General features: G+C 32.2%; 1 protein-coding gene across 2 annotated transcripts; it reads right to left on the bottom strand.

Annotated features, from left to right (window-relative positions):
• Nucleotides 1-395: 395 nt before the first annotated feature.
• Nucleotides 396-27,039, bottom strand: LOC123711784. Of its 2 annotated transcripts, XM_045664575.1 has the most exons (32): nucleotides 26,935-27,039; nucleotides 26,454-26,653; nucleotides 24,740-26,229; nucleotides 24,260-24,364; nucleotides 23,643-23,771; nucleotides 23,271-23,414; nucleotides 22,536-22,679; nucleotides 21,854-21,994; nucleotides 21,537-21,677; nucleotides 20,402-20,539; nucleotides 19,705-19,893; nucleotides 18,988-19,131; nucleotides 18,502-18,642; nucleotides 17,913-18,110; nucleotides 17,349-17,486; nucleotides 16,564-16,740; nucleotides 15,011-15,191; nucleotides 14,453-14,562; nucleotides 12,974-13,120; nucleotides 12,083-12,258; nucleotides 11,350-11,386; nucleotides 10,828-11,005; nucleotides 10,443-10,524; nucleotides 9,660-9,838; nucleotides 8,798-8,978; nucleotides 7,883-8,077; nucleotides 6,828-6,924; nucleotides 5,497-5,653; nucleotides 4,552-4,722; nucleotides 4,172-4,332; nucleotides 3,579-3,719; nucleotides 396-2,809 (listed from the first exon to the last, which is right to left on the bottom strand). In XM_045664575.1, exons 2-32 carry the CDS (start codon nucleotides 26,611-26,613, stop codon nucleotides 2,651-2,653), a joined length of 5,931 nt encoding a protein of 1,976 aa, XP_045520531.1. In that variant the 5' UTR covers nucleotides 26,614-26,653; nucleotides 26,935-27,039; the 3' UTR covers nucleotides 396-2,650. The 2 variants fall into 2 exon arrangements, with proteins under 2 accessions (XP_045520531.1, XP_045520533.1); XM_045664577.1 differs by lacking the exon at nucleotides 24,740-26,229.
• Between the last annotated feature and the right edge of the window lie 15 nt (nucleotides 27,040-27,054).

A 27,054-nucleotide genomic window follows, 5' to 3' on the forward strand; every position in this document is an offset into this window, starting at 1 on the left:
TTTTAAAACGGCAATTATTTGGCATTAGTTAGTTAAATGGCATATGAAGTTGTATTTACTTCACAATAAAATACTTTCAAATCAGCGTCTGAATGAATCAATTGGATTAAATATACAGTCATTAATAACTCCCGTTATATTACTACGTCCACTTTGATTATCCGTTTTAAGCCAAGTGTACTACATCTACCAATCCTTTACAATTATTAGCCGGGAAACTAATTCAGAACCTCCGACTTGTTATGCTAAGGAGTAATCCTATGAAATATACGATTTTTTCGTATGTTAATTGAAATTGTTAGTACAAAGTCCAAGGCTGGTCATGTCATATACGCTAGTTTATAAATAATAGGTGAAGGAATACAACAAATTTTTGGTAAAAACTTTATTAGGCAACAAGCATAACCATCACTATTCCATAAATATATTAATATCACTGATATCCGATATATGGATTTATTACAATATATTAAAATTAGACAATATGAGTTACTTTACAGAACCTTAAATACAGTTAATCCTCATGTTCCAGATAAAACTGTTTCAACGTGTTTATCGTTATTTATTATTATTACAATGGCTATAACTACTTTTTATATTTTCTAAACACTTCAATGCAGTTGATTTTATAAACTGGCGTCTATCCAAGTTCGTTTTGTCGTGAAAAATTCAATTTATTTTTAATATGAATACAAAATGTAACAACCCTGGCAATATTTTTAGTTATATTTTATATAAAATATCTTAGTTGGCGTATTTATATTATGAAGTTTCCAATTAAGCTGGCAATAAAACTTTGTAACCTATAAATATACAATACAAAAACAGTCAGTTAAATAGGCATTTAAAGAAACAGCTGTATGCATGCGCATTAATAAGACAAAATACCTCAATATATATATACAACTATATATAATACCAAAAAAAAACTTTGTGTACTGCTTTCATAAAATGTGCAGCATGAATAACTACAAAATAGATAATATTCACAACGATAAAGTAGAAATATATAATATAATGGGTTCTTTGAATGATCGACGGTATTTTATTTTATAGTTAATTTTGCATGTACATTGTACATATGCAAATCAAAACTACAAAACTAAAAAAAAAACCCCTAAAATGGCACGTAACCATTTGACAACGCCTCTCACTAGAATTTGTGCCCATTTTAATTTCTTGTACTTTTAGTACGAAAAAGCTAAATCAAAACATTGAACAAGATTTATAAAAGTCGCTTTAAATTCATGACATTACTCAACTATGTATAAGAGTCTTGTTTATAAATTACTGGCGATAATATTTACAAAATAAATTAAATATCATACATATTGTACACAAGCGATAGCATAAGTAAATGAATGCATTAAGAATAATATTTATAGGGTGAATAAATAATATTTTCTATTTTTTTTTTCACCCAACCTTAAAAGTTGATGATGTTGTTAGATTGCTCGTTCGATGCATAATTGCTGTAAATTAACGCCAGGGTCAAACGCCCTGCCATAATATTTCGCGGCTGCTCTAAAAATATAGATATAACATAATGAAAGGAATTTAAAAAAGATTATATACAATTTTAGTCAAATGTGTTCACAAATACAGCTGAGTGTAATAAATAAATTGATACACGGTTTGATATTATTTTTACTGAAATATAGCAATAAGAAAATACTTGGTTGTCACTACAAATAAACGGTAAGCAAGGTAACAACGGCCTACGCAACAACCAAAAGAGAATGATTTATTTAAAAATCGACTATTATTATTTTATTTATTAAACGTACATTTTGATACAAAATCGTAAAAATCTTCAGTAGAAAAAGTTTTTTTCATAGAGGTAATATCGGAATAGCAATATGATTTTCCACTTACCTGTACTTTACACTACATAATGGTAATTTTTAGGTATAAAGAGTCACTGGGTTTGGTCACGAAACGTTTTACTATTGGATACAGAAACGTTACGGCGCGTTTTATGGGGGGGGGGTCAAGAACCTCCAAAAATTGCGTGACTTGAACGCTCCCTAACCACAAAAAACACAATTTTCAAATTCACCATTAACAGTAGCATTCGTTCTCCCTATGTAACATGGCTTATATTTATTTACGCATGCAAAGCCGGGAGATGCCGCTATTATACAATCTATAAAGGCTAAATGAATGGTACAATTTAATTAATTATTCAAAATGCATTATTTACGAGTCCCTATCTCTAGAACAATTTTTAATAATTGAGACAGCACTTAAACGCTAGTAAATATTCATCTTTGGAGTACTAGGTACCAATACAGTTTCATACATAATGTAGCTTTTAATGAAAATATTATTAAAGATAAATCATTACGACAACCTTTTTAAAAAATATATTTACAGTGAAGTGAGTTGAACAAAGTGGCGACAACCTTTTAGGTCTTGGCCTCAGACTTCTTTATCTGTTTCGTGATCTCTAATAGGGTGTGGTCATCCTCCTTTGCCTGACACACGCCGTCGACTTTTTAGGTTAAAGGCATGCCGATTTACTCACGATGAATTCCTTAACTCGAGCGAGTGTTAAATGCACATAGTACACAGCAAGAGTTCGTACCTACGATCATGGATAAAAGTCGCGCGCTAAAACCACTAGGCCAACACGGCTTTAGTATGTTAATTACGTGTTGATGACGAAGATGATACCGCCATGCGTTGCTATGGCCAATCGTTTGTGATGTTTGGGCACGGTACAGAAGGCAACAGAGGTGACATCTGCTAGAGGATACCGCTCCGCGTTGCGATTCTTCGGCTTGGTTATATTCTGGCTTTTTTCATGCTGTACATAGAGAAATAGTTACTATGACTATTGTACTTAATATTTGTTATTTGTTTGTTAAGGTAAGTTTTAGAGAAGAATGTTGTCTGACTAAATTTATTCATAATAATAATTTATTGCAAGAATATGGTACAAAAAGGTATAATAGATATAAAGGTACAATAGCAATTTCGCATATTCTGCCATACAATGGCGCGCAAATTTGTCTTTGAAGGAGTTTTACATTTTACATTATTATTCATATTGGATTTGACATACGGGAGTCACACTCAGCATGTGTGTGACGTAGCAGAACATTTTACCATGTATAAAAAGACTTAGCGATTTAAAATAGTGGCGCAAAGGGAGTGAGAGATTTTTGGGTCCTTTCCACATTGAGAACTGAGAATATGTTGTTTAGTTCTTAAGGAATTTTAAGAATCTTGTACTGTGCCCTTCAAGCACCAAACTTAGTGTTTTTTTAGAGTTTTCTGTACTTTTAGATTCTTTATGTTTAAGCAATGACAAAAAAAATATGTTTAATGTAATTAACATTAAAATTAACGTCAATTAAAATTATTATAAACATTAAACGCTTCGAAATTTACATTCTTTACTTTACTAAACTAATATTATAGACTTTATATCAATCAATCATTTCACAACAAATTCGAAAATATGTTACAATGAAATACGTTTGGGTAAAAATATCATTCATATTAAACTCTAAATTACAAAATGTTTTATTTTCTTCTAAATGAATCAAGTAAGTCAATTAAAACATTCTCACCTTTTTTAAGTTCGTTGCATATTCTAATTTTATTCCATACATTTTGATAACCTCTTCGTAACTCTCCGGCTCCAGTTGGCCTTTAGATCTTTCTGATTCCTCTTCTAGGCACATTATATCTATCTTCGCCTTAACTTGAATCTATAAAAATAATTTTAAAAAATTAAGCCCTTGCCGTACACCGTAAATAGAGCCTATACAATAACTATTAAGGAAGGTTGTGATTTTCCGATTACTCTTAACTATTTACGTGGAGGATTTTTTTCGCAAAAAATTCGTGTAAGAAATATATTGTAGATTGCACATGTCAGATGAACACAATTGTCACTTTGACAATTTACTGTAATGAAATAGATAATACACAATGTCTAAGTATTACATTAAACATGTTTTTATGAGAAAACATCAAAAATTATATGAATTTTAGTGTGATATTTGAGGTAAACACTTTCATCCTCAGTTAGATTAGTCAATCAATCTGGCTCTCGTGCCTAACGCCAGTATTGCGCCGGGTATTGAACCCAGGATTTCCTTTAATACGTCAGCTAAGAGTAAACGAAGTTCAAAAAGAAATTAAAGCAATTTATACTCACGTCTCTCTTATCGTTGTACAGTGGATGCAATAACATAGTTTTGACAAAAGGCGGGAAGTAGGCAGCGACACGTCCACAGACAATACACCCACACGCCGTGGTCATAGAGCCTAGACGACGCCCGTGACCCCACCATTCTAACTCGTTTACTGCTTGGGTCACTGCAATATTTTACATAAATAATTCGATATCTTAAATACGAGAAGCAGATGCCGAGGCGTAGTTTTTAGAATAATACACGCATGTTATTGTACACTACTTTTGTTGGGTTTATAAAATGTCCGTTTAAACGAGCGTAGAAGTTACGATTCGTATTTAAAGATTCAGGGTTTGTTTAAAATAAATTCATTGTTTATAGTTACGACATAAAATCTACTTACCAATGCCAGCGTTTCCCGCCAGTATTGTGGACGGCCAATGCGGTGTGACCAAGAGGGTTTCAGCAGTTAGTGGTACGTGATTGCGCCCCGAAGCGATGGACGCCGTTACACCGCAAGAGGACGCACTGACACTTCCGCGTATATTCGAACCACAGACGAACGCTTTTACGTCTGTTTAAATTTAAAAAACAATACCAATATATACACGTACGTCTTAAATCTTCTGAACCGATATTTGGACATAAATATTAAAAGGTAGAAGCCTAGATCATACGAAATCATTATCAAATTTCAACAACCACATACAACTCAAACAAATACTATTTTAAAGTAATTTCACTAGTACCGATTCTCATAATAGGACGACGAATATGTCTTCAGCCAAAATGTATTAGTTCAAAATAGTTTAGTTAGTGCGAGTATACCAAATTATACAGTAAAGGGACTGTTAAACTAGATAAAAATAGATAGTGGTTGCCTGGAAGAGATCGCTCGAAAGCGATAAGGCCGCCAGTTGCCCTCCTTTTGATTTAATTATGTTCAATTTTTTTTAATTATGTTTAATTTTATTTAATAATTTTTAACGAAGTGTTAATAAATAAATAAAAAGTAAACATTTATCCATATATAAGATATCTACATCACCTTTGATTGTTAACGTTACGATTTATATTAAAAACGAGCTAATTTTACATTTGGTACCAATTCCCAAAACAAGCACGTACGAGAAGATGAAATTCTTACTGTTTTAACCACGTTTTTACACCATGCTTCACTTGACATATTCAAACAAAATTTATAATAAAAGTATCAAAGCTTAACGTCAGCAATGGTAAATGCGCTTAATGAGAGCAAAAAAGAGAAAGCTAAAATATGTTTCAGTTATTATAGAAATACCACTATTAAGTCAAAAATATGTCTCATAAAAATTTAAAAATAACTCACCCGTTACGCACACGTTATGCGATCGTTCATCGTGGAATGGGTAAAACACTCGAACACCATCTTCCTCACACGACAACAAGGGGGAATCGCATTCCAAATCATACATCGCTGTCATACCATTCGAATATCCAACTATTATACATGAATGCCCCTTTTGCTGTAAAAAGCGTTTTTAATTAATCTTTAATATCTGTCAACGTACGTCTACGGTACGTCTGCACATTAAATCAGGGAAGCGTGAAATCCGCCGGTCCTATGTAAATATGTAAAAATTGAAGAAAAAAAACGTCAAGTCATCCAACCACGAAATACGATTTTAAAACTTGACTTATTCACTATATTCTAGTGAGATTGAAAAGGACAAACGCATTTGAACTAGTGAATTAGTGTTAGTGTCAGCGTGAATGAATAAAATTTAACACAAGAACAGACTCTTCCCTTTAATAGAGACTGTAAGTAGTGTTATTGGACACTTACTTATAACAATCCTTTTTAGTAAATTAGATTAGACTTAAATTACTTATTAGTCTTATGTTAGGCTAGATAGTTCCATGATGTCATAATGAAGACATATGTATTTAATTTTAAAAAAACACTATGTTCTGCAATCGATGAGGTAAACAACAATTGTTGGTATAGGAGCTATTGAGCACTTTAGATTAATATTGTTAAAGAACAATGTTCGAGCCGAGACTACGCGTAATTTTATTTTAATTTAAAACCAAAAGTGTGTCACAGTTAATATTAACAGTGCTATGTACAAACGCGTTATATTGGATTTTTTTTAATATAATTTCGATATATATGTCGCAGCGCAGCGCAATGACGTTTCATTACTTGCCAAGCCTGTTAATTTAAATGTATATTTTTTTTTTATTTTTTTTATTTCATATGTTTCATCTTTCATATATTTTGTAAAACGTATGTCTGTCGTACGAATCGCTTAAATCAGCCAGTTTATTAAATGTAGTAGCAAACGCTACGGCAAATATCTTTCAGGCCGCTAGTTAAACCGCTAGGCTGTTAATTTAACGGCTAATAAGCTAGTTGGCTTCGACATATATATAGCGTATACCCAGTAGCGTGCTATAACTCTATATACTAAAGATCGTTATCGGGGAGTATAGAGTACCGAGGCAGACCCTTTATACTTCATCGGTTTTAACAAGTAAGGTCAATGACCTTGGTCACCCTGGAGCCAACTTCAATAAAAACAAACGCTTTAAAAAATCTTATGGGCGTCAAATTAACGTTAAATTACAATTGAAATAGTTAAAAAATATAAGACCTCTTCTTATTCTAAATCTCAAACAATAATTTATTTAACTTACCATAGACCAAGTAACAGCTGTGGCTTGGACATTTTTATTCATATCTCGGAACAACCTCAACTCGGCCACTGGTTTTAACTTATACATCAATTTGTCTCTAAAAAGATATCGTTATGTACATAAAAGAAATATAACTAAACGATAAACAACAACCGTTCTAATCGCTAATTGCAAATCCAAATACAGAAGATTTTGTAGCATTACATTACAGGTAAAAAACCGCCTACTTCCAATGTAGTCAGTGTAATTTCAAACTACTGAAGTCACTCGAAATCATATTAAATGTCAAAATAATTCTTAATAATAAATAATAATCTTTGATTGGTTTTCCGTGTCCATACAATATAATGTACAGCCTGTGGCGTAACTATACCATCTGGGGCCCGTGGCAATTTCTTTTGATGGGGCCCTATCGGTATAAATTAATTTTAATATACTTCGAAATTTTCAGAGCATTCAATTACACGTTGTATATGTCCCGCTAATGCCACAATAATAACTCCCCTCTTAGGCAAGAGGGAACGGTCTTTTGCCCAGACGCTAGGCCTAATGAATACTGCATTCATCCATAGAACATAATGCGTTCATCATCTATTCGTTAGCTTTTTGGTGAAGGAAACGTAAAAAAAACCCTGCATACATTTATAATAAATAAAAATAACAATTTTTCAGCTCGCGGCCTCTTGGCCAGGGGCTCTCTTGGGTCGGGGGCCCGTGGCATTTTGCCAGCCCTGCCACCCTATTGTTACGCCCCTGTGTATAGCAGAAAATGTAGTCCCTTTAGCGTCTCTACACGTTTATTAATTTTATTTAAAATATCTAGTTTGCTTAACATCATCAGTGCTACAATGTCTAAGAGACTGCAACAATTACACTTAAGATGCGGCCCCTTAACCAGGGAGGTACAGTTTAGAACATTACATGCAAACATACCAATTCTATACAAATATTATTTATTACATAAATCCATAAGGAAACTCGAGTGCACTAAAATTGTTTGTGAGGTGTAATAAATCATTGAACAATTCTTGTCTGTAATTATTATTATTACTTACGTATTAACAATAGATGGATGGGGTACTGAGAAAATATATGCCATTCCGTTGGAACAGGCGACTGCCAGAAGACCCAGTCTCACGAAGGTGTTGTCAGGATTGTCAGGCAAAAGCTCACAGGCGCCCGAGGGACACCAGTCCATTCCCCAAACTGTCCCAAAATCATGGGCTAGACCAAACACGAATGATGGCAACCTGGAAATAAATTTACATAATATTTAATACATAGGCGACTATAAACGGAGGTTCTCCTTATATGGAAAAAAACCACTCCTTATGGAAATTACAGATTTATCAGTAAATAGATTAAAAGCTCTCGTTAAAAATAAATTAATAGATAAAGCGTTTTATAAATATGACGACAATTTAAATGATCCTAATCCTTGATTGATTTGTTCCAGTTCAAACAAATTGTATGATTCAAAACTTAGCGATTAAAAAAGAGTGGTTCCAGTTCCAGGTCATAGCGAACTGGTAGTAAATGTAAAGTTAAAATTAATTTAACTTTTTTTCTGACGTTCATAAGTGGCTCTACCCAAACGAATAAAGTTATTTTAAGTTTTGTAGTAACTGTGATTGCGTTCTTTTATAAGAAAAATAAATATTGAAAGAAGAAAATTCGATTGATTGGAAAATCTCAATAAGTTTATTTAAATCCAAGAATATAGTTGCATCTTTATATAAGGATTATCTTACGGGAACAGCAGTAAATGCCCAATAAATAACAATCATGTGTATTTATAGTCAATTTATAGATTTTTTTACATTACATAGTGAATTCGGAACAGCTTGAAGCACGAATAGCTTAGTAGATTTGAAGTAGAAATAAATCTCACGTAACTGATTTATTGCCATCTTTTTGAGATTAAATATCTAACAATGTTTTTGCCCCATACCCCCAGGTGAAAAACTTACTTTTGCATATCCTTAAAATCCCATATTTGAATTAGGCCGGAGTGCGCTATCAGCTCTGTTGCGTCGATCCGCGGCGCGTCAGTCCCGTTGTAACAATTGACAGCTAGGTACGGGAGAGCCTGCTCATTACATGGCACCCACGAAATATTATTAATACTGGCTCCCACGAACATACTGACACCTGAAAATATCTAACTCTTAACCACTTTCATAATAACATTTTTTTGCTAAAGTAGATTTTTGTTTCTTTCTGTCACATTGTTTACTGCATGATGAAAAGAGACGAATACTTGAGTGGCGGAGTTTATTGCCAGTTCATCTCTTCCCTTCTACGCCCTTGGTATTAGAACTGGCAGTAAATGTTAAATTAGAAGCATTTTATATACATTTCTGTTTTTGACATACATAAGTGTACATTGTGTTAATATACACTTATGAACGTGTGAATGTATGAATGAATGTGTGAATAAATGATTTTGAATTTGAATACGTTACATTAGACGGTTTAACTTTTTATGAATATGTGAGTTAGTATATTGTAGTTACTGAGTGGTATAACTGAGTAAAATAATTTCAAGTAAATTGCACCAGCTTTGATAGGATACAAGATACAATTATTTATTAAGTAATAAAAATTAAATTCATTAATAAAATAAATAATCCCCGATATACATACGGACATATTTCACAAAACAAATGCTTCAGTGCATACCTACACATAAAAGTACGCACGCAATAATGCACGCAGACGTGTAACGTACACGTACATCTTTAAATATTTAAAAAAAAAATTATAACATTACAGCTATACCATTAATATGACTATAACTCAAATACAACAAAACCAAATATAAAAACATACCTTTATCAGCCTTCGCTTCAAACACTTTATAAGTCGAAATATTTTTTAAACAGACTTGAACTTTACAGGACTCGGTCAAGGGTGGCATATATTTTGGTAAATCCGTCTCCGGTACCAACTCGTATTCACAGCTTAACCATTGCGGGAATAAAGTATTTGTAGTTAAATGTGTGTTGGTACTGAAAATAAAAAGGTTCACAGTTTATTTCCACGAATCAGAATATTAGATACATTTAAAGGCATTAAAATATGTCATAATATTTGGATCATGACAAATAGTCAAAAACTTTAAAGAATTATACATTGTTCGTGTTTACAATTGGCCTGTACAAACAAGCGACTGGCGCAAGAGCGTCTCCTGCTAAACTCGAACTTTGGCTTGGACCGTCAATTACGAAGCGAAGTACGTAGTAAAGGACTACGCCTTCCGGGTGAAAGCGGTTTATATCCTAGTGCGACTATAACTTTGCTTTGCTTTTAAAACATGTGTAGCTAGCTATTGTTATCTAGATCCGTTGAGACATCTAAGGGCTACGGGGGTTTTTGTCGAAAATGGACATGCCACGAGATTATATAAACGCACACTTTATATAAAATCTACGCGTTTTTGCATGTGGGTTGCGTGTACGTGTAGGACGTAGTATTGTTTACGGCAACACGAGTCTGTCGCGTTACAACATTAAAATTCATTAAATTAAACAAATGAATGGTATCAACAAAAAATGTTAATTTACTTCTGTATCAAGTGGATGAAAGTTGTAAGATTAAAGAATGAATACTTACAAGTCCTTATAACTTTTCGCCATGTACGCAAATGGATCTTTAACGTCAAACGGAATTCTATCGTCGTTGGTATTTGAAAATGCTGTAAAATATATTTTATTATTAACACCATTATTTATACTAAAACGAACGCGTTTATCAGTACTGAAATGAATTGAAAAAAATTGATTGTATTGGATAGTCCAATAAATGAGGTTTAAGGCTATATAATACGCAAGAGATTATAGAAAAAAAAATCGTGTTTTCGAAATTCGATTTTGTACAATTTACTTTATTATTGCATGTCAAAATATGCATATGGCTTACTTTACTTCTTTATTTCGTGTCAAAAAAGGAGAAAGAATAATAAATTCGACGTGTAATTTTAAATTATAAAAATACTTACTAGATGTAGATTTCCTATTCCTAATCCTAGTCTCTGTATCCGAAAGATCCTGATCCACATCTGTTTCTGGTTGATCTTCGGTCTCAGAAACTCCGGACTCCTCTGATTCACTGCTAGAAGAATCATCAGGGCATTTGTACTCACCCTCGTCGTCTACGTCTTCATTATTGTCTTTTCCCTAAAAAAAAATCTTATACTGACACCGACCAATCAATTGAATCTTTAAGTAAATATATATATATATATATAGATTTTAGATTATCCTTCACACATGATATATATATATATATATATATATCATGTGTATAGGATAATATAATGAACGATAATATGCCGTAAAAAAAGAAAAAAATATTGACCCGTCTCCATTACATAATAGAAAATATTACATAGACAATATATTTTTTTATATAAATTCTGATAAACCCGAGACTTTTATACATAAATGTAATTATTGAAATATATAGAGAGATAAATATACAGTATTTTGTTGATCTATATGTTTAGTTATTCATTACATACCGTTACATCTGTGATGTTCTTGATGACATTTTTTGCTCTGAAAAAGAACACAATGGTTTTAACTGACATTCCAAGATTCATAGGCTTAAAAGCGTTTCAATAGCAAACACACACAATGCCAATCTGCACCTCTAAAAACATACTGAACTTTCACACTTTCGTTTTAGACATCCCTAAGGGAATAAGAATAAGAATGAATAAATGGAAAGAAGTAATAGGTAATATGTAGTATTATTGTCTTTGCTTAACATAGTTTTTACACATTGAAAGAAAAAAATTTAACCAGATTGAAGCTAATTGTATTATTATAAACTTATAATTATTTTACATAATTTAAAATTTTCCGACGTTTCGCGTGCTTTACAGCGTGCGTGGTCACGGTGACTGAAGACAAAAGGTGTTGAATGTCAAAAGTATCACAGCTGTAGAGAAAGTTGTGTTATCTGTATCTATTTACCCGGAGTTGATATCTACTAAAAGATGACGGGTTTTTTCAAAAATGAACAATCCGCGAAAATAGAGGACACCGTGAGTAATTTCAGAAATAGCTAAGTGTGACTCCCGAATGTCAAATACACGGCAAAGTACGCGAGTCATGCTTAGCGTCGAGTTTGGACTCGGAATCTCAAAATTAGATTATATAAAAAAAATTGCGCTAAATCTCGCCTTTGAAGATTTCAAACATTTAGTTTTATTAAAAGAAATAATTCTTCGTTTCACGTAATTCACTTACTTCTGAGCAGCACGCCGTTTTCCGCTTACGTCAAGGTCTTCGGCTACTACCGGAACTTTATCTGCCAACTTCTTTTTGGCCTCTTCCATGCGATGTATCGCCATGTGTGTGTGTTTGTACACACCCAGATACTTGGTATTGCAAATTTCACATACGCTTTTGTACATTTCCATTTCCTGTAAATAGGCATTTATACTTTTCAGTTTCATACAAATATTAATTCCTAGTAGTTAAAAAAGTTATTATTTACACACTATAAATATTCTTAACTACTTTTTATCGCGATTAGTTATCACAATTATACAAGAAATACGTTTTTTTGTCAATTTCATAATTTCTAACGTACGTTACTACGCGAGTAACTTTATGACGTCACACAGCTGTTCCCGTATAAAAAAATCTCACTTTCCAATTTATTTGAAAATAATATATTTAAAAAAAATATATTTTTCAATAATTTTTTAGCGAAATTGAACAGCTACCTATCTACCTACCTTATAAACGTCGTTTATCCCGCTTTTTCACGATGATTTTTTTTTAGTTTTTCAATTCAATGTCGTAGACAAAGATCCATTGGTCAAGTAAACGAAGTTTGGACGCACTACTTATATATATCAAAATTATGTATATAGTAAACTCAATTAGATTGCTAAAGATACATAATTTATAGAACTGCTAACCCGATAAATGCCCAACGCCCATGGGCACTTACACTGATGCTCGCAAATTCGACTGCGACCGTTTAAGAAATGGTACGCTCTACACTCAAAGTAAATAAATCTTAGAAAAAATGCTCGCCTATACACACTGCATCTTGAATGAACAGCTTTAAAAAAGTTAAACGTAGAATTAATTTTAAAAAAAATAAACTGTTTTTATTAAATTACTTACTTCTTCCGTACGCTCGCACTGTACGACATGAGCAAAGAAGCCGGCAATGGACGCTCTTGTCAATCCACATTTATTACAAACCAACGAGCTATGACTTTTCTGGTACTCTTTTAAATATTTTTCAACGGATGACGTAGTTCTGACGTCCTAAAAAATTTAACTGGTTTTAATTATATAAATAAATAAATGAATTATCTGACAAACAAAATAACAAATATTTGGTAAGAAACTTGTTAACTTTTTCCCTCCCTTATTTGAGCACATGTCGCCTTATCTTATATAATACAGTGGAATCTCGATAACTCAAATGTCAAAAATCGAGTTAACGATTTTTCGACTTAACAAGAACTTTGAGATACATATGATTTAAATGCTGTAATTTTGACTTACAGAGATGTAATGTAATGTATTTGTAGTCGTTTTTGATTAAGAATTCAACTTATGTTTTGTAGTGCAGATTTTTTGATGAATGTATTCATTCATTGCACGTGTACAAGACAAAACCAATATATTAGAAGGCCTGAGCCCGAACGATTCCAAGTAAGACGTCATTATACAATATATGCGAGTTATAGAGTATAAATTTGTTGTACGAGCCAAGGCTGGCACATTTTGCTCTTTCACAAGCATGACGATTTCCTATGTATGTACGTGCCATGGCTGTACATTTTGATCACTTATAAGCGTGACGATTTCCTAAATCGTCGGAGTTACGCCCCAAGAGAACAACTAGAAGTAGGCACTCTCTTTGACGGTTAAAATTGCATTCATTCAGTACATAGCAATTAGCACGTCATTATTTCGCTCTTATTCTATTGTAACGCGAGTGGTTAATATAGAGTAAACCAAGAAACCTCTATTATCTAAAGCACAACGATGACCCAGGAACCGTACATTTGTAGTATGAATACTTCGTAGGGAAATAACATTTTGTTCGAGTTACAAAGTCTAAATAATTCGAGATACCGCATCTTTAGGGGTTGAGCGGAATGGCCTTTCTTTGACTTACTGAGGATTTCGACTTAACGAGGCTCGAATTATCGACATTCCACTGTATACTCGTATAAATAAGCATTTTAAAACATTTGTGTATGTCAACGGAAAAACTTAGTTTCACAGTAGTACCAGAGATTACCTCTTACAAACAAACTTGCAGGCCTTGCTACGAGGCTTATGTGTCATTAATGATATTATTTCTTAATTAACTTTTCTTTGCTACAAACCGATACAATTATTGTACCGTTGCGATTACGACACAGGAAATTCGGGTTATACGCTCTGATCGTATAATACCGTAGAAACTCTTAGTTTTTGGGAAATGGTAAAATGAAATCCTAGATCATAACTTTTCTTAAGAATTGATGAATATTACTTCGTCTCGCAAGAGAATTAGGGTAAGATTCGCTAGTTAAAAATAAAACATGACAACGATTAGTAAAAATTGGAATTAAATAGTAAAATACATATACATATACTTACAATTGGTATATCTCCAACCATCCACGCCACATTATAGTGTTCGTTCATCGCGTGAGACTTGAATTTATTCACCGGACCCGTTTCGTGACATAATGCGCACTCGTACGTTTCTGAAATATAGTTTAAAAATATTTTAACCGGCCAACAACACTTACTAACTAGAACAAAGAAATAAAAAAAAACTATTTATAAAAATAGAGTCTTAAACTGTATCGTGGATTCGATCCCTGGTTGAGCACAAATAGACTTACGTGCGCATTTAACACGCGCACGTACGGTGAGGGAAAACATCGTGAGGAAACCAGCAACACTCATATCCAAAATCGAAAACATGTGTCAGATAGAACGCTAAGTTGTCTATGAAATAAAAATAATCAAAGAAACGGATGCTAACTGAAGCCAAGACCCATAAAGGGTTATTATTAGTCAAATTTTAGTGTCAAATACTGAAAATAGATAATTTATATTGTTAAAACATTGATATATCAGATCAAAAAAAACATTATTAAAAGATTAATAAACCTAAAAACAGCAGATATTATTTATGACTGCAATTACCTCGATTTTCCTGACTGTCTAAAACAGACTCGACGTCTAAATTTCCCTGACACGTCGCTACGTGTCCTCTGTAGGCTTTCACGTATTTCTTCTTAATATTACACTTGGCACAGGTTAACCCGTCATACATTTTTGACAAATCATATAGATACGCATTAACCGCTTGCTCGTCGTTCGTATCCTGAAATATTTACAATTTATATTATTTAAAGATGAAAGAAGTTTTTTAACATATTATTAAATTATTCAAATTACACCTATATAATTAATACCCAATGCGATTAAACTTGTTGAAACACGAAAATTAAATTAGTTATAAGTTAAAATGTCGATTTGGTGTGCACAACGATCTCAATTAAAGCACAGCATTATTAATCAAACATCTTTCTCTAGTAATACGACAATTTCTCACTAAAAAAATTACATTACTCAACGGGCTAATCTAGAATAGATTGTAGCAAAACAAAATTTTAAACTTTATATGTTTGTTTGTAATGAGATTAGATATCTATAGACCTGTAAAGTTTATAAACGTACATTTTAACGCAACTTCGACATAATGGATAGCTTTAATATATACTCGCGTAAAATAAGAAAACCAATGGCACAAGAATCTTGACTTAGAAGGTATTTATATAATATTAATAGTAAGTAGAGTAGATACAAGTATCACTTATTCCACGTCATTAAGTTTAAATAATTAGACATCCCTACTCATCAGCAAAGAAGACAGAGGATGTAGGCCGAGAGAAAAAGCCGGAGTAAAAAACTCTCGATACTCTTTTAAAATAGCAAATCATCAAACAACACTTATTTTAAAACAAATATCGCAAATTAATTAGAAGCAGCCTGTCTAGCACGTCTGGTACTAGCACCAGGCCCTTTTATCAACTTGATAATCGTTAAGTTTGTAGTTAGCCTTTTAAAACAGCTTTTCTTTAATACATTTCTTAAATTTATTAAAAGGCAGAGATAAAAGTGCCTCTAAGATTTTATTAAAGAAGAGTATCTCTTTTCCCAAAAAGGAATAAATAACTTTAGATAGTCTAGTACGGAGAAATTTAAATTATATGACATTCGAATTTAAGGCCCAATCTAGGACGTCAATCAAGTTTGACGAGCTGTCAAAACGTTTTTTCGATATGAAGTTTGACATATTTGTCAACGATTAAGACGCGGCTGTGAATGGAGATACTAATAAGATCTTGGTGTCTAAAGTATGCCAGTTTCTTATGATGTTATCTTTTACCATAGAAGTCAGTCTCAATTGCACATAGAAGACCATTGATGCAGTCGTGATTCGACATAAAACCAGAGTTGAGAGGCGCACGCGCAAGCCACTAGGCCAACACTGTTTTTAAAATACAGGTGATTTACTAATATGACTACTACCAAAATGTTGAGCTTCGTTTAGCTGATAACTATCAAAAAAAATGTTTACTAAGACAAACATATTCTTCTTCTTCTCTCTTTTTAATCGGCAACTCATGTCTGAGCGTCGTGGTCAGCAAGGAAACATTATAAATGTTAAAAGTATATAAAATAATACTTACTAACGGCTTGCGACCTTCTTTCCACGCTATATAATTGTGTATGCGAATGTGGAACTCCCACTTTCTATTCTCCATCTCTTTCTGACACACACCGCATTTAATCATTGCATCAGGACTTGTGTCTTCTTGAAAACTAATGCTCATACTTGTATCTGATATATGGCCTACATTTACATTCTGAAATGGGTAAAAATGAGTCTTGATGAGAGATGATTTGTCTGCCTAATGCGTGGACTAAAGTATCGTTTCTATGGTGACCATTTTCTGTATAGGGAAATAATATTGTAGCCTTGTTAATAAACATGGTACTGACTTTAACGCACGTTAAATAATGTTAGTAGTAAGAAGTAGCCAAACATTTTTATTTTTATTTTCAATAATGTATGCTTTGATACCACAATTACTTATTGCGTCTTTACATACTGTTGCATATTAATACACAAAAGAGAAGAATTTACAAAGAAAAGATTTCATATTGCCTCATTTTTTTATTCTTATTCAAATCAACCCATTTTCTCCTAGCCTCTGAAATCGGAATCATCGCTTGTTCTGTTTATTTCTTCGAATCATATGTTAGTGTTCTTTATCACAAATAATAATTGCCTAATTACTTATGTAACCATCAATATGTATGTTTTTGTATAAGGTAGCGAGTTGTGTATAAATAACTAATATTTTTGCGCAGATTTATATCGCTAGTATATCGGAAAAGTTGTGTTATAGTTATTATCATGGAAATGAAATCCAATTATTATAATTAAGAAGAATACGTAATCGATACTTACGGAATCACAATGTCCAATATGGGCTAGAAATGATTTAACATATTTACGTTTAATACCGCATTTCTTACAGGTGAGATGTCCATGTTTCTGTGAAATATTATACAGATGATCTCGTAGTCTCATTGTATCTGTTAGATCCTGAAAATATTAAATTATTAACTAAAAACTATTAAATATCATATCGGCGAGTAGAAACTTAAGAAATCAATGTTATGTTTAAATTATTTTAACATAAAAATTATTCCTCAGTATCATCAAAGAACCGTTTTGTATGGTAATATAATATGCCCGTAATCAAACGTAGATTCAATTGAATTGTCTCGAAGAATTTTTGACACAAAGATATATAAATTTCACAAACAAAAACGGCTTATTGGACCGTATTACAGTTAAAAAAAACATTTTTCAATAAACTTAACTAATTGTGTATGTAAAAATAGGTAATTAATACAAAAAAATCCTTTTGTATTCATTTTTAATTTTTTTCACACAGTCTCTTTTAAGGGCATTATTGTCATGGACAAGGACGGCACCTTAAAGCAAACTTAAAAAAAAAAAACTTACCAACGGCTCTTCGGTACTTTTCCAAGCTAAATAATAATGTTCGTCGCCAATGTGTTGGTACCAAAGCTCTTCTGATATCACTTCCTTACACACACCGCACGTCACATTACTCTCTTCTATGACACTATCCTCAACACTTGCTACACTCGTATCCAAGGTACTTTCATTCAGAACTGACTTATTGCCTTCTAATGATTTCTAAAAAAAATATCTAGTAATCTATCCTAATAATAATAATTTGGATCATAGAATGGATTTTCTGATTTTGTAATTAGGTGAACAGTAATTACTCTTTTACACATAGTACCCACACATTGTCTATGCATTTGAGGGTACTATGCAAAACAAAATGCATTTCCGAGGATTCCTACAAAAATTAATACGTTTATGTACTATTATATTTAATAGCTTTGCTAACTTTTGCTGACAAGGGGCTTTTGCTTACGTAATAATTGAACGGCGAGAAAAAAAATTCAAATTGATGACCTCCGCTGGTCATTGATCCAAAATTTAATATGATAAAAATGAATTAACTGAACTTAGCTAGCTTTCCTACTCATGACCGAGATAGTATCAGCAAAATACTTACTTCCTGACACGATTCTATATGTCTCAAATATATTCTGACGCATTTCCGTCGCTTGCCGCATTTAGTACAAAGGAGTCCGTCAGGATAATGTTTTAAAATATTATTTAAATGACTCGAGATCGCTCTTGTATTATTCAGGTCCTGAAAAGAAATTACTTGGATATAAAATAGGAGGTTTTGTAAGTTAAGTAAAAATAGTTTTTTTAGATTTTTATAGTTGATTTTTGTCAAATAAATAAATTAAGTCAGTGCGGTGATCATAGTTTTTTCTAACAGGCAAGTAGGCCTTTTGTACCTGACACCCGCCCTTTTTGAGTCCTAAGTATGCCTACAGTTCATTCGGGGATCGAACTTACAACCTCAGGGATAAGAGTTGCAAAGTAAAAATATACACTTTCGAATATAATAAAACTTTCTTTATTTCATTATATTCTAGAAATATGTATTTATTTACCTATAAAAAGTATGGAATATAGAAATACTCACTATAGGTGATTCACCAAATTTCCATGCCATATATTGGTGCTCTTGTTCGATATGTTCCAGCCATTGATTTTCACTTTTCACCAAACCACACACACCACACGAGACTGCGCTCGACTCATCAAAACTTTGAACAACGTGTTCCCTCTGAAACATATTAATCAAAATATAAATATCATACAAATAAATTAGTCCAAAGGCGTATTTATAGTTTGTCTCTTTTTATCAGAACGTAAACACAATTTGACAGATAGAGATAGAAGAGTACTTTATTTAAAAGAGTGCAATAGACTGATTATATAAATATTTAGATTTTAAACTTTAGAACCATAATATTAACACACAAAAAATAATATTGAGTATATACACTGGTACATATAATTTTCCCGTGACAAAAAGAACCAACACGGACGAACGATAATATATTGTAAAAAAAATATGGACGCTTCTTTGGACCTAATAAGAAATCTAAACACAGATCTGTAGCGACACCTATCCGAACCGCTAAGGGTATATACAACATCTCAACCTTATCCTGGGGCCTTAGAGTCGTCATGTCAGTGGTAAATCTGGTCAAGGACCTGCCTTTTGGGGAAGGTTGAAGTAACTGTTCACCATGCTTCCTTCACACATATTTGGAATAGAATACATAAAGTAACACTTTAGATAATAGTGTCCGGAACATACAAATATGATATCGGAAATTATACTATATCTTACCTTTTTTCGTATATAACTATATCGCTTTTTGTCAGGTGTATAACCAGTCACCGAAGTGCACTGATTGAAATGCGTTTGGTACCCTTTAACGTATTTCCGTTTGACTCCACACTTCGTGCAAACCAGACAGTCTATTTGCTTCGATATTTTATACAAATGATTGTGTACGGCTTCTGGGTCGTTGACATCCTGAAAAATTTACATTAATACAAATTAATACTATGATTTCTTTTACAATGGCTTCGAATGGCTTTGATTTTTTTAATATTAAGAAAATATCCTGAGAGATATTGTAGTATTCTTATGTCACAAATCTTTACTCGTTATAATATCAGTACACAGTCTGTACTAATATTATATGTTCACAAGCTGATGCCAGGCATCTACCGTAAAATTATCATTATGGATCAAAATTATCGTATCCGTCCTGTTCTATATAGCCATAGGATAATAAATATTGAAATGAAATTATCCTAAATGTACGATACCTTCGGACGTACGGTGAGAACCTAGTATATACTAAGTCCGCGTACACCTAGAAGTATGAAATATACTTCACGCCAAATAAAAATGTATCCGGATCCTAGACTTGATTACATAGATATCGTTAAAATACAACATTCAACTCATACATACAAACAAATTCGAACGAGACTGATATCGTTCATATAAAGTGCAAATTAAGCCAAACACTTACTAAAGGAGTTTCGCCTACTTCCCACGCCAAATAATTGTGCTCCTGCTCAATATGCTGTATCCACGCATCTTCTAATATCTCCTCTTGGCAGACACCACACTTAACAGAGCTTAATGAGTTATCGAAACCAGCCTCCGACTGTAGAATTAGGAATAATTTAATGTTAATAATAATTAATTAATAAAACAAATTGATTAAAGCGTTTTCCAAATATAATTATTGTTCCGGATTAGTATATTTCATTACAAGTGCGGAAAGCCTGTCATTGCAAAGAGTTCCGACAAAATGTTGTTGACAGTCGGAACAAGTTACAATTACCGTTCCGCACGTGTGCTGAACAACTATTTTTTAATACAGTTGCGAAAAAATTAAGAAATTTAATAAAACTATTTGCTTTTTCTCTTCTCTCCACGCAATAAATTCGTCGTACGTAGATAGCGACTTTTTTACTTTTCCGGTAAAATGTTCTCCGAATCATTTTGTGCAATTATACTGAGTTCGGGTGGTGTTAATTCAAATAAAATATCGTCGAAATTACTCATTTTGTGCAACAAACAACTAAACGCGTGAGAACATTTTTTGAAAATGGCGCCAACTGTATAAGCAGATTTTTTTTTTCTTTTCTTCACCCATTCTGGGTAGGCAAAGGGAACTATGCTCATACAGCCACGTCTTCAGTAGATTTTTTTATTGATATGAAATGAAACCTAACTTAACTCATTGAATCAAATCATTAAACCTGAATTAAAACAAATTAGTACCTTCTTTTAAGAAATATTTGCATGAATCATAAAAACTTCTATGATTTTTTTTTAGTAAAACCTTCGTGGTTGGTTTTTTTTAACAGACATTGTTTTGACAGTTGGGAAAGAGAACGCATTAGTGCGGAAAAGGTAAAGAAAAAGCACGAGTGTGTAATAGCCCACATCCCGAACGCTATACGTCCCTGCAATACGTCACTTTTTGAGCAATTGTATTAAAAAAAAAGTATTTCGTGGAGATAACAATCGGTTACAATTTTTCCTGACATATGAAATATTGAGAAGAACAAATATAAAAATCATATTTATGAGATGGATACTATAACGGAGGTTTACATATACACGGTTATTATAATTTTATCACTAAATAGTACCTGAACGTCACATTTTTTCACATGACTCAAATACGCCTTTACAAACTGCCGTCGACAGCCACACTTTGGACACTTCAATCCATTATATTCCTTAGCAATCGCCGCTAAGTGTTCGCGGACTTCGTCTTCGTCAGTAAAATCCTAAAATATTTAACTCTATAATACTTAGTTATAACTGTATTTTGTTGCCTGGTTTTAATTATATTACCGTTTTAAAATTAATGCAAATGTTTTGCGTATATTTGTCATACTACATATATAATAATTATAAACCATATTTATAAGTAACGGTGATTAAAAAATATTATCCTACTAACCACTGGCGTGTCCCCTTCTTTACAAGCGAGATAGTTGTGCACAGAGCCAATATGATTGTACCAATGAGAGACCTCCATTTGACAATTAGCACACTTTACAACGCCTAAGCTCTTCGAAGTATCCAACTCATCTGAAGGGCCCTGGAAATATATTATATGTATTGTAATTTGATTCATAGAATCGGGGACAAGCGCGCCTATGGGAGGCCCAAATGTCATCACAGCCCATGGTTACATGTGTATACACATACACTTTAGTGAATGCGTTGCCGGCCTTAGAGGGACAAGTATGCTCCTTTTAAAATAATTTGAGGTTGTATCTTCCAGAGAATAAAATGCCTAGTGGGACCTTTAGGACTTCCAACCATATAAGAGATTGTGTCTAACAAAAAGATTCTAAGTTGTTAGCACTTAGTATGGCTCCCGAATATAAAATACGCTTTACACTGATAGGCTGGTATAAATATCTTATTTTAAAATTTATCTCATATGCTTTATATAAAAAAATTGTGTAAAACAATAAAATCTTAAATATTATGGACAGGCGTCATCGCTAAGGAACACAGACAACTCTAGTATAGAAAAACAAAAACTTGGTAATTACGAAATTACCAACAGGTTCTATATAAGAAATCCAAAGATTATATTTTATTGGTAAATAACAGATTTTTTGTATATTTACCGATTCTCCATTACAGCTGTTCACATGGCTCAAATATTTACTAATGTCAGTTCGCTCTAAGCCACATTTACCGCAAACCAAAACATTGAATTTGACCAACATTTTTGATAGATGTTCCTTAACTTCTTGTGCATTTGCGACATCCTAAAAATATAATATTAATTATCCACCGAAAACGACTTTAATCTTTTGTCTATAGATTATATGGTCACTGCACTGTTTTAACTTAAAAAAATATTTCGTGTCTCTGTCAAATTCTACCGTAATCATGAAGTAGTTTGTTGAATATGAATGAATGAAAGGAAATGACTTCTTAATGGCCATTTAGATAACGTTGTTTTAGCCAAATTAAAATACCGCTTAAGAATAAAGGGAAAAATTAAAATAAAAAAATTACATTTTCAAACATCTACAACACAGAATACATATATGTCGGAATTGGCTCAGACATCAAAAGTAAAGCACGAAATACAATTTAATCAATAAAAATAATAGCAGTGAGGGAGAGAGGTGACAGTCGGTTGAGACCTCGACCAGAGAAATGCGTGCCGATACAGCGGCGATTCGGGTTTTATATACCCGAAACGTAGTGGGGCGATGACGTCACGTGCACGTGCCGCTAGCGCTCGATATCGCCGTCTTTTTTGTACCAACCTACCACCGCCGTCATATACATAACCAAATAAAAGCTTAAAATATTTTAGCTTATTTTTTTGACATTTCCGTTTTACTTACCAAAGGTACGTCGCCTTCCTTCCACGCCAAGTAACTATGTTTTCTTGCGACATGTTCATACCACTTAGACTCAGCAATATTTTGGTGACATACAGCACATGTAACATCTGCTTTTTCTCTTTTATGAGGCACTTTCATAATAATCTGAAAAGTATGTCGTAGTGCTGTATCTCAAAATGAGCCATGTATGTCAAAGGTTATTAGGCAAAGTAAATTGAATCGAAATATTTTTATTTCACTATTAATTAATCCAATCGCCTAAGCAAGATTGTTATAAGAGTAATTACTTTATTATTATTATTCGATATAAAATACCTATCCAGCACCTGGAAACTAATTAACTTTGGGACAAGTTAATAAAATATAACATACTTTAGACAAGCTATCTACATCATGACTTGATTTTTCAGGACCATTATTACAATCAGTTTCTTGTTGCACATCAGTATTTCGGGCCTTTTTATTTTTTGGACTATCTATGGAACCATCTCGCTTAGTCTTCTGAAACATATAAAATAACATTTTAGAATGATTCTCTCTCTCTCTATCTTCATTTGATGTAGTACTTATATGAATATGTTTATTTTGTTCGAATCTGGGCCAACTAGAAGAATAACACAAAAGCCCAAACATACATTGTGCCAGTAGAATTTGTGTGCAAAAGATCATGTGACTACAGTTCATATCGCAGGTTACGTCACAAAATAATTTTGTCAGGAACTGAGAAAAGTTCCAGGCAGCGTGCCTTAAAAAAAAGTAAAGTTACTACTATATGATACCACTTGGTTCATTCAAAGTTAAGCACTGAAGTGTATATGTATATAGTGCCAGATATCCCTTTATATTGTACAGCATATTCAGATAGAAATCAAGCTATTTTTTAGACTATATAGAAAACTTTATATTGCCATTTGAAAAAGCACTGCTGTAAGTTTAACATAGTAGTCGAAATTGTAGAATATATACAAAGTGAAAATGTATAGACTCACTCTTTTTTTCTGTTTTCGAATGTCCTCTGGTGAAACCTCAGCCATATCCTGCATTTTCGAAGATATATTCACTTGTAATTCACAATTCTTGTTTTCGTCTGAAGTCTAAAAAAAAAAATATTCACACTAACAAAATTTATTAACCTTATTGTATGCATAAATTTAAGTAATTTTCACATATAATGAAACATTCCATAAAATTTGACGTGGTTTCTATTAAATCTGTGCTCATACTGAATAAATATAACTTATATTTTTCTCTTTTAATATCTCTCATATATCTTGACCTGATGTTTGTAAATATGTTTTTCAAATAATTACGGTATTTGCTTGTAAAATATATTAAGTTGAACCAATTTATTATTGGTTTGCACACAATTAGTGACAGTTCAGCTTAACAAGCTAAACTACTGCTCTCTCTTCCCACCTCCACAAAACGTAATTTTCTCCAGAGTAATATTTTACATACTTTATACTTACATTGTTAACTGTATTCTTAATTTCTTTTGTCATATGACTATCATAATAAATTGGTACTTCAATTTCAATTAAAGTTGATTCCAATATATTTTGGCTCTCATCAATATCATTTGATTTGAGTTCTATTTCCTCATTAACACAAATATAATCACACTCACTCTTATCATTTACACCTTCTTTATATGAATTTTGATGATTTATACTGTTAGTATCATCATCACAATAAATACCAAAAATAACATCCAATGAACATTTACTATTCTTTTGTTCCCAAAAATGTATATGTTCCAGTTCTTCATCATAGTAGTTAAAGGAACCAAAATCGGAACAAACACAAAACATCTTTACTTCGTTCACTTTGTCTTCATCTGTGAGATTTATGTTGCATTCTGTTGTAATTTGTTCAACAATCTCAGTAACAATTTCTTTAGAAACTGTTTTTCTAGCTTTAATTGTATACATTTTAGGACTTTTTTCTCTTTTAAGTTTTAAAAAATTATATTCCTTGTTTCCTCCAGGCTTTTCTACACCTTGAATTTGAGATTTACATTGTAAAGTATGCTTAACATTCACATCTTTCTTATTTTGTAAATACTCTTTAAGAACCATTGCTACTCTAGTTACAGAATCATTAATATCTAATATTTGTACAGCACTGCATTTTTGTTTGTCTATATTAGTAGTCCTTTCATTCCTTTGGTGGGTATCTGCTGTTGGATTAAATTGACTTTTTAAAATATTTTTCTCACTACCTTCCATATTTTTTTTTACCTGTGGACTTGTTTCATTATTACAAAAATACATTTCTGTTATATTGAGTCTATTAGGACTGTTTCTATGATTTTCAGTAGTCAATATTCGAGTGGAAATCTCCTTGTCTACTAAATTTTCATTACTTTTTATATTTTCTTCATCATCTTTTTTAAAAAATGCAAGCTGTTCTCTGTCACTATCTTGGTCATAAGTAACATTTAGTGTCCTATTATTTATTGTCAGAGATTCATTTGGACCTGGTACACAACTTGCAACTTCTAGATTAATAATAGTCAAATTGTTAGATTTATCAAGAACAATTTCATTTGGTGATGTTTCCCTTATACTGTGGTTTGTATTTTCCATAATTTTTTTAGGAATTTCAATTATTTCATTATTATCTTGCAATGGTTTTGGGTCTTGATTTTTAATATTATTTTTATTGGCAGAAAGTATTTCTGAATCTAAATGAGGTGAATTATTTAACACATTCTTATTTTGATGGTCAGAGCTGTTTATCTCCAAATGAGATGTAGCTATTGATGGTACATCTTCAGTTTGAGAGGAATCTATTGAATTTGAATTTGAGAAGGTTGGGCTTAGAAATAGTGACTTTTTCATTAAACTTGCAGTTTTCATAATAGAACTGTCATTTAAATTTAAATTATGTACATCCAACGATGTATTTGAATTGACACTATTCCCATATAATTTAACTACATGGTTTGATGGTCCACCTGCAATAGTTTTAAAGAGGAACATATACAAAGCAGCTTTCCACGGTTCCTTCTCAAGGAAGTAGTTTAGAGATTGAGATTAAAATCTATAGCTCAGAGAATATAATAGCTTTTATATTTGATTTTTTTTTTTATATACCGTGTAACTAACATAAAACATAAATGTATGCATACCATAAGGATTGGACAGATTCTAAAGATACATGGAAAAAAATAATACCTACCATCAGAATATGTTTTCTGATCATCCAGAAAATTGCCTATATCTCCAAGAGAAACACCAAATTTATCCAATAAAGCTTTTGGTGGTAATACTAACACCTCAGGAGCCTCATTATCTGGTATTGGATTTGCTTTTCGTTTTTTCATGTTTTTAGAACTCATTTTAAATTATTTATGTTTCACAAAATTGACATTTAGAAACCTGAAAATGTAAAATAAATATAAATTATAAACCAAACACTAAAAATCAATCTTACTTTTTACAAAAAGTAAAATGTTTATATATTTAAGACTTGGAATCGAACCTCGATTAATAAGGCGTAAAAACTATATACCACGTGTTAAAGAAACAGGCTAAAATTGCGTAATAACATATAGCTAAAATGTGGTTCTTAATAATACATAAAATAAAATAATAAAAAAAATTGTAAATGTTAAGTTTTACTGAAAAAGTTATAGTGAAAACTCTCTTTTAAAACTTACCATAATCATCTATTTCTTGATGACTGGTTTTCATAAAAACTAATTTGTCATTTGTTCGAATAAACTTCCAAAACTACTATATATTAATTAAAAAATTAAACAATCAATAAAAATAATAAT

Source organism: Pieris brassicae, chromosome 7 (assembly GCF_905147105.1).
Source record: "Pieris brassicae chromosome 7, ilPieBrab1.1, whole genome shotgun sequence".
Taxonomy (NCBI): domain Eukaryota; kingdom Metazoa; phylum Arthropoda; class Insecta; order Lepidoptera; family Pieridae; genus Pieris; species Pieris brassicae.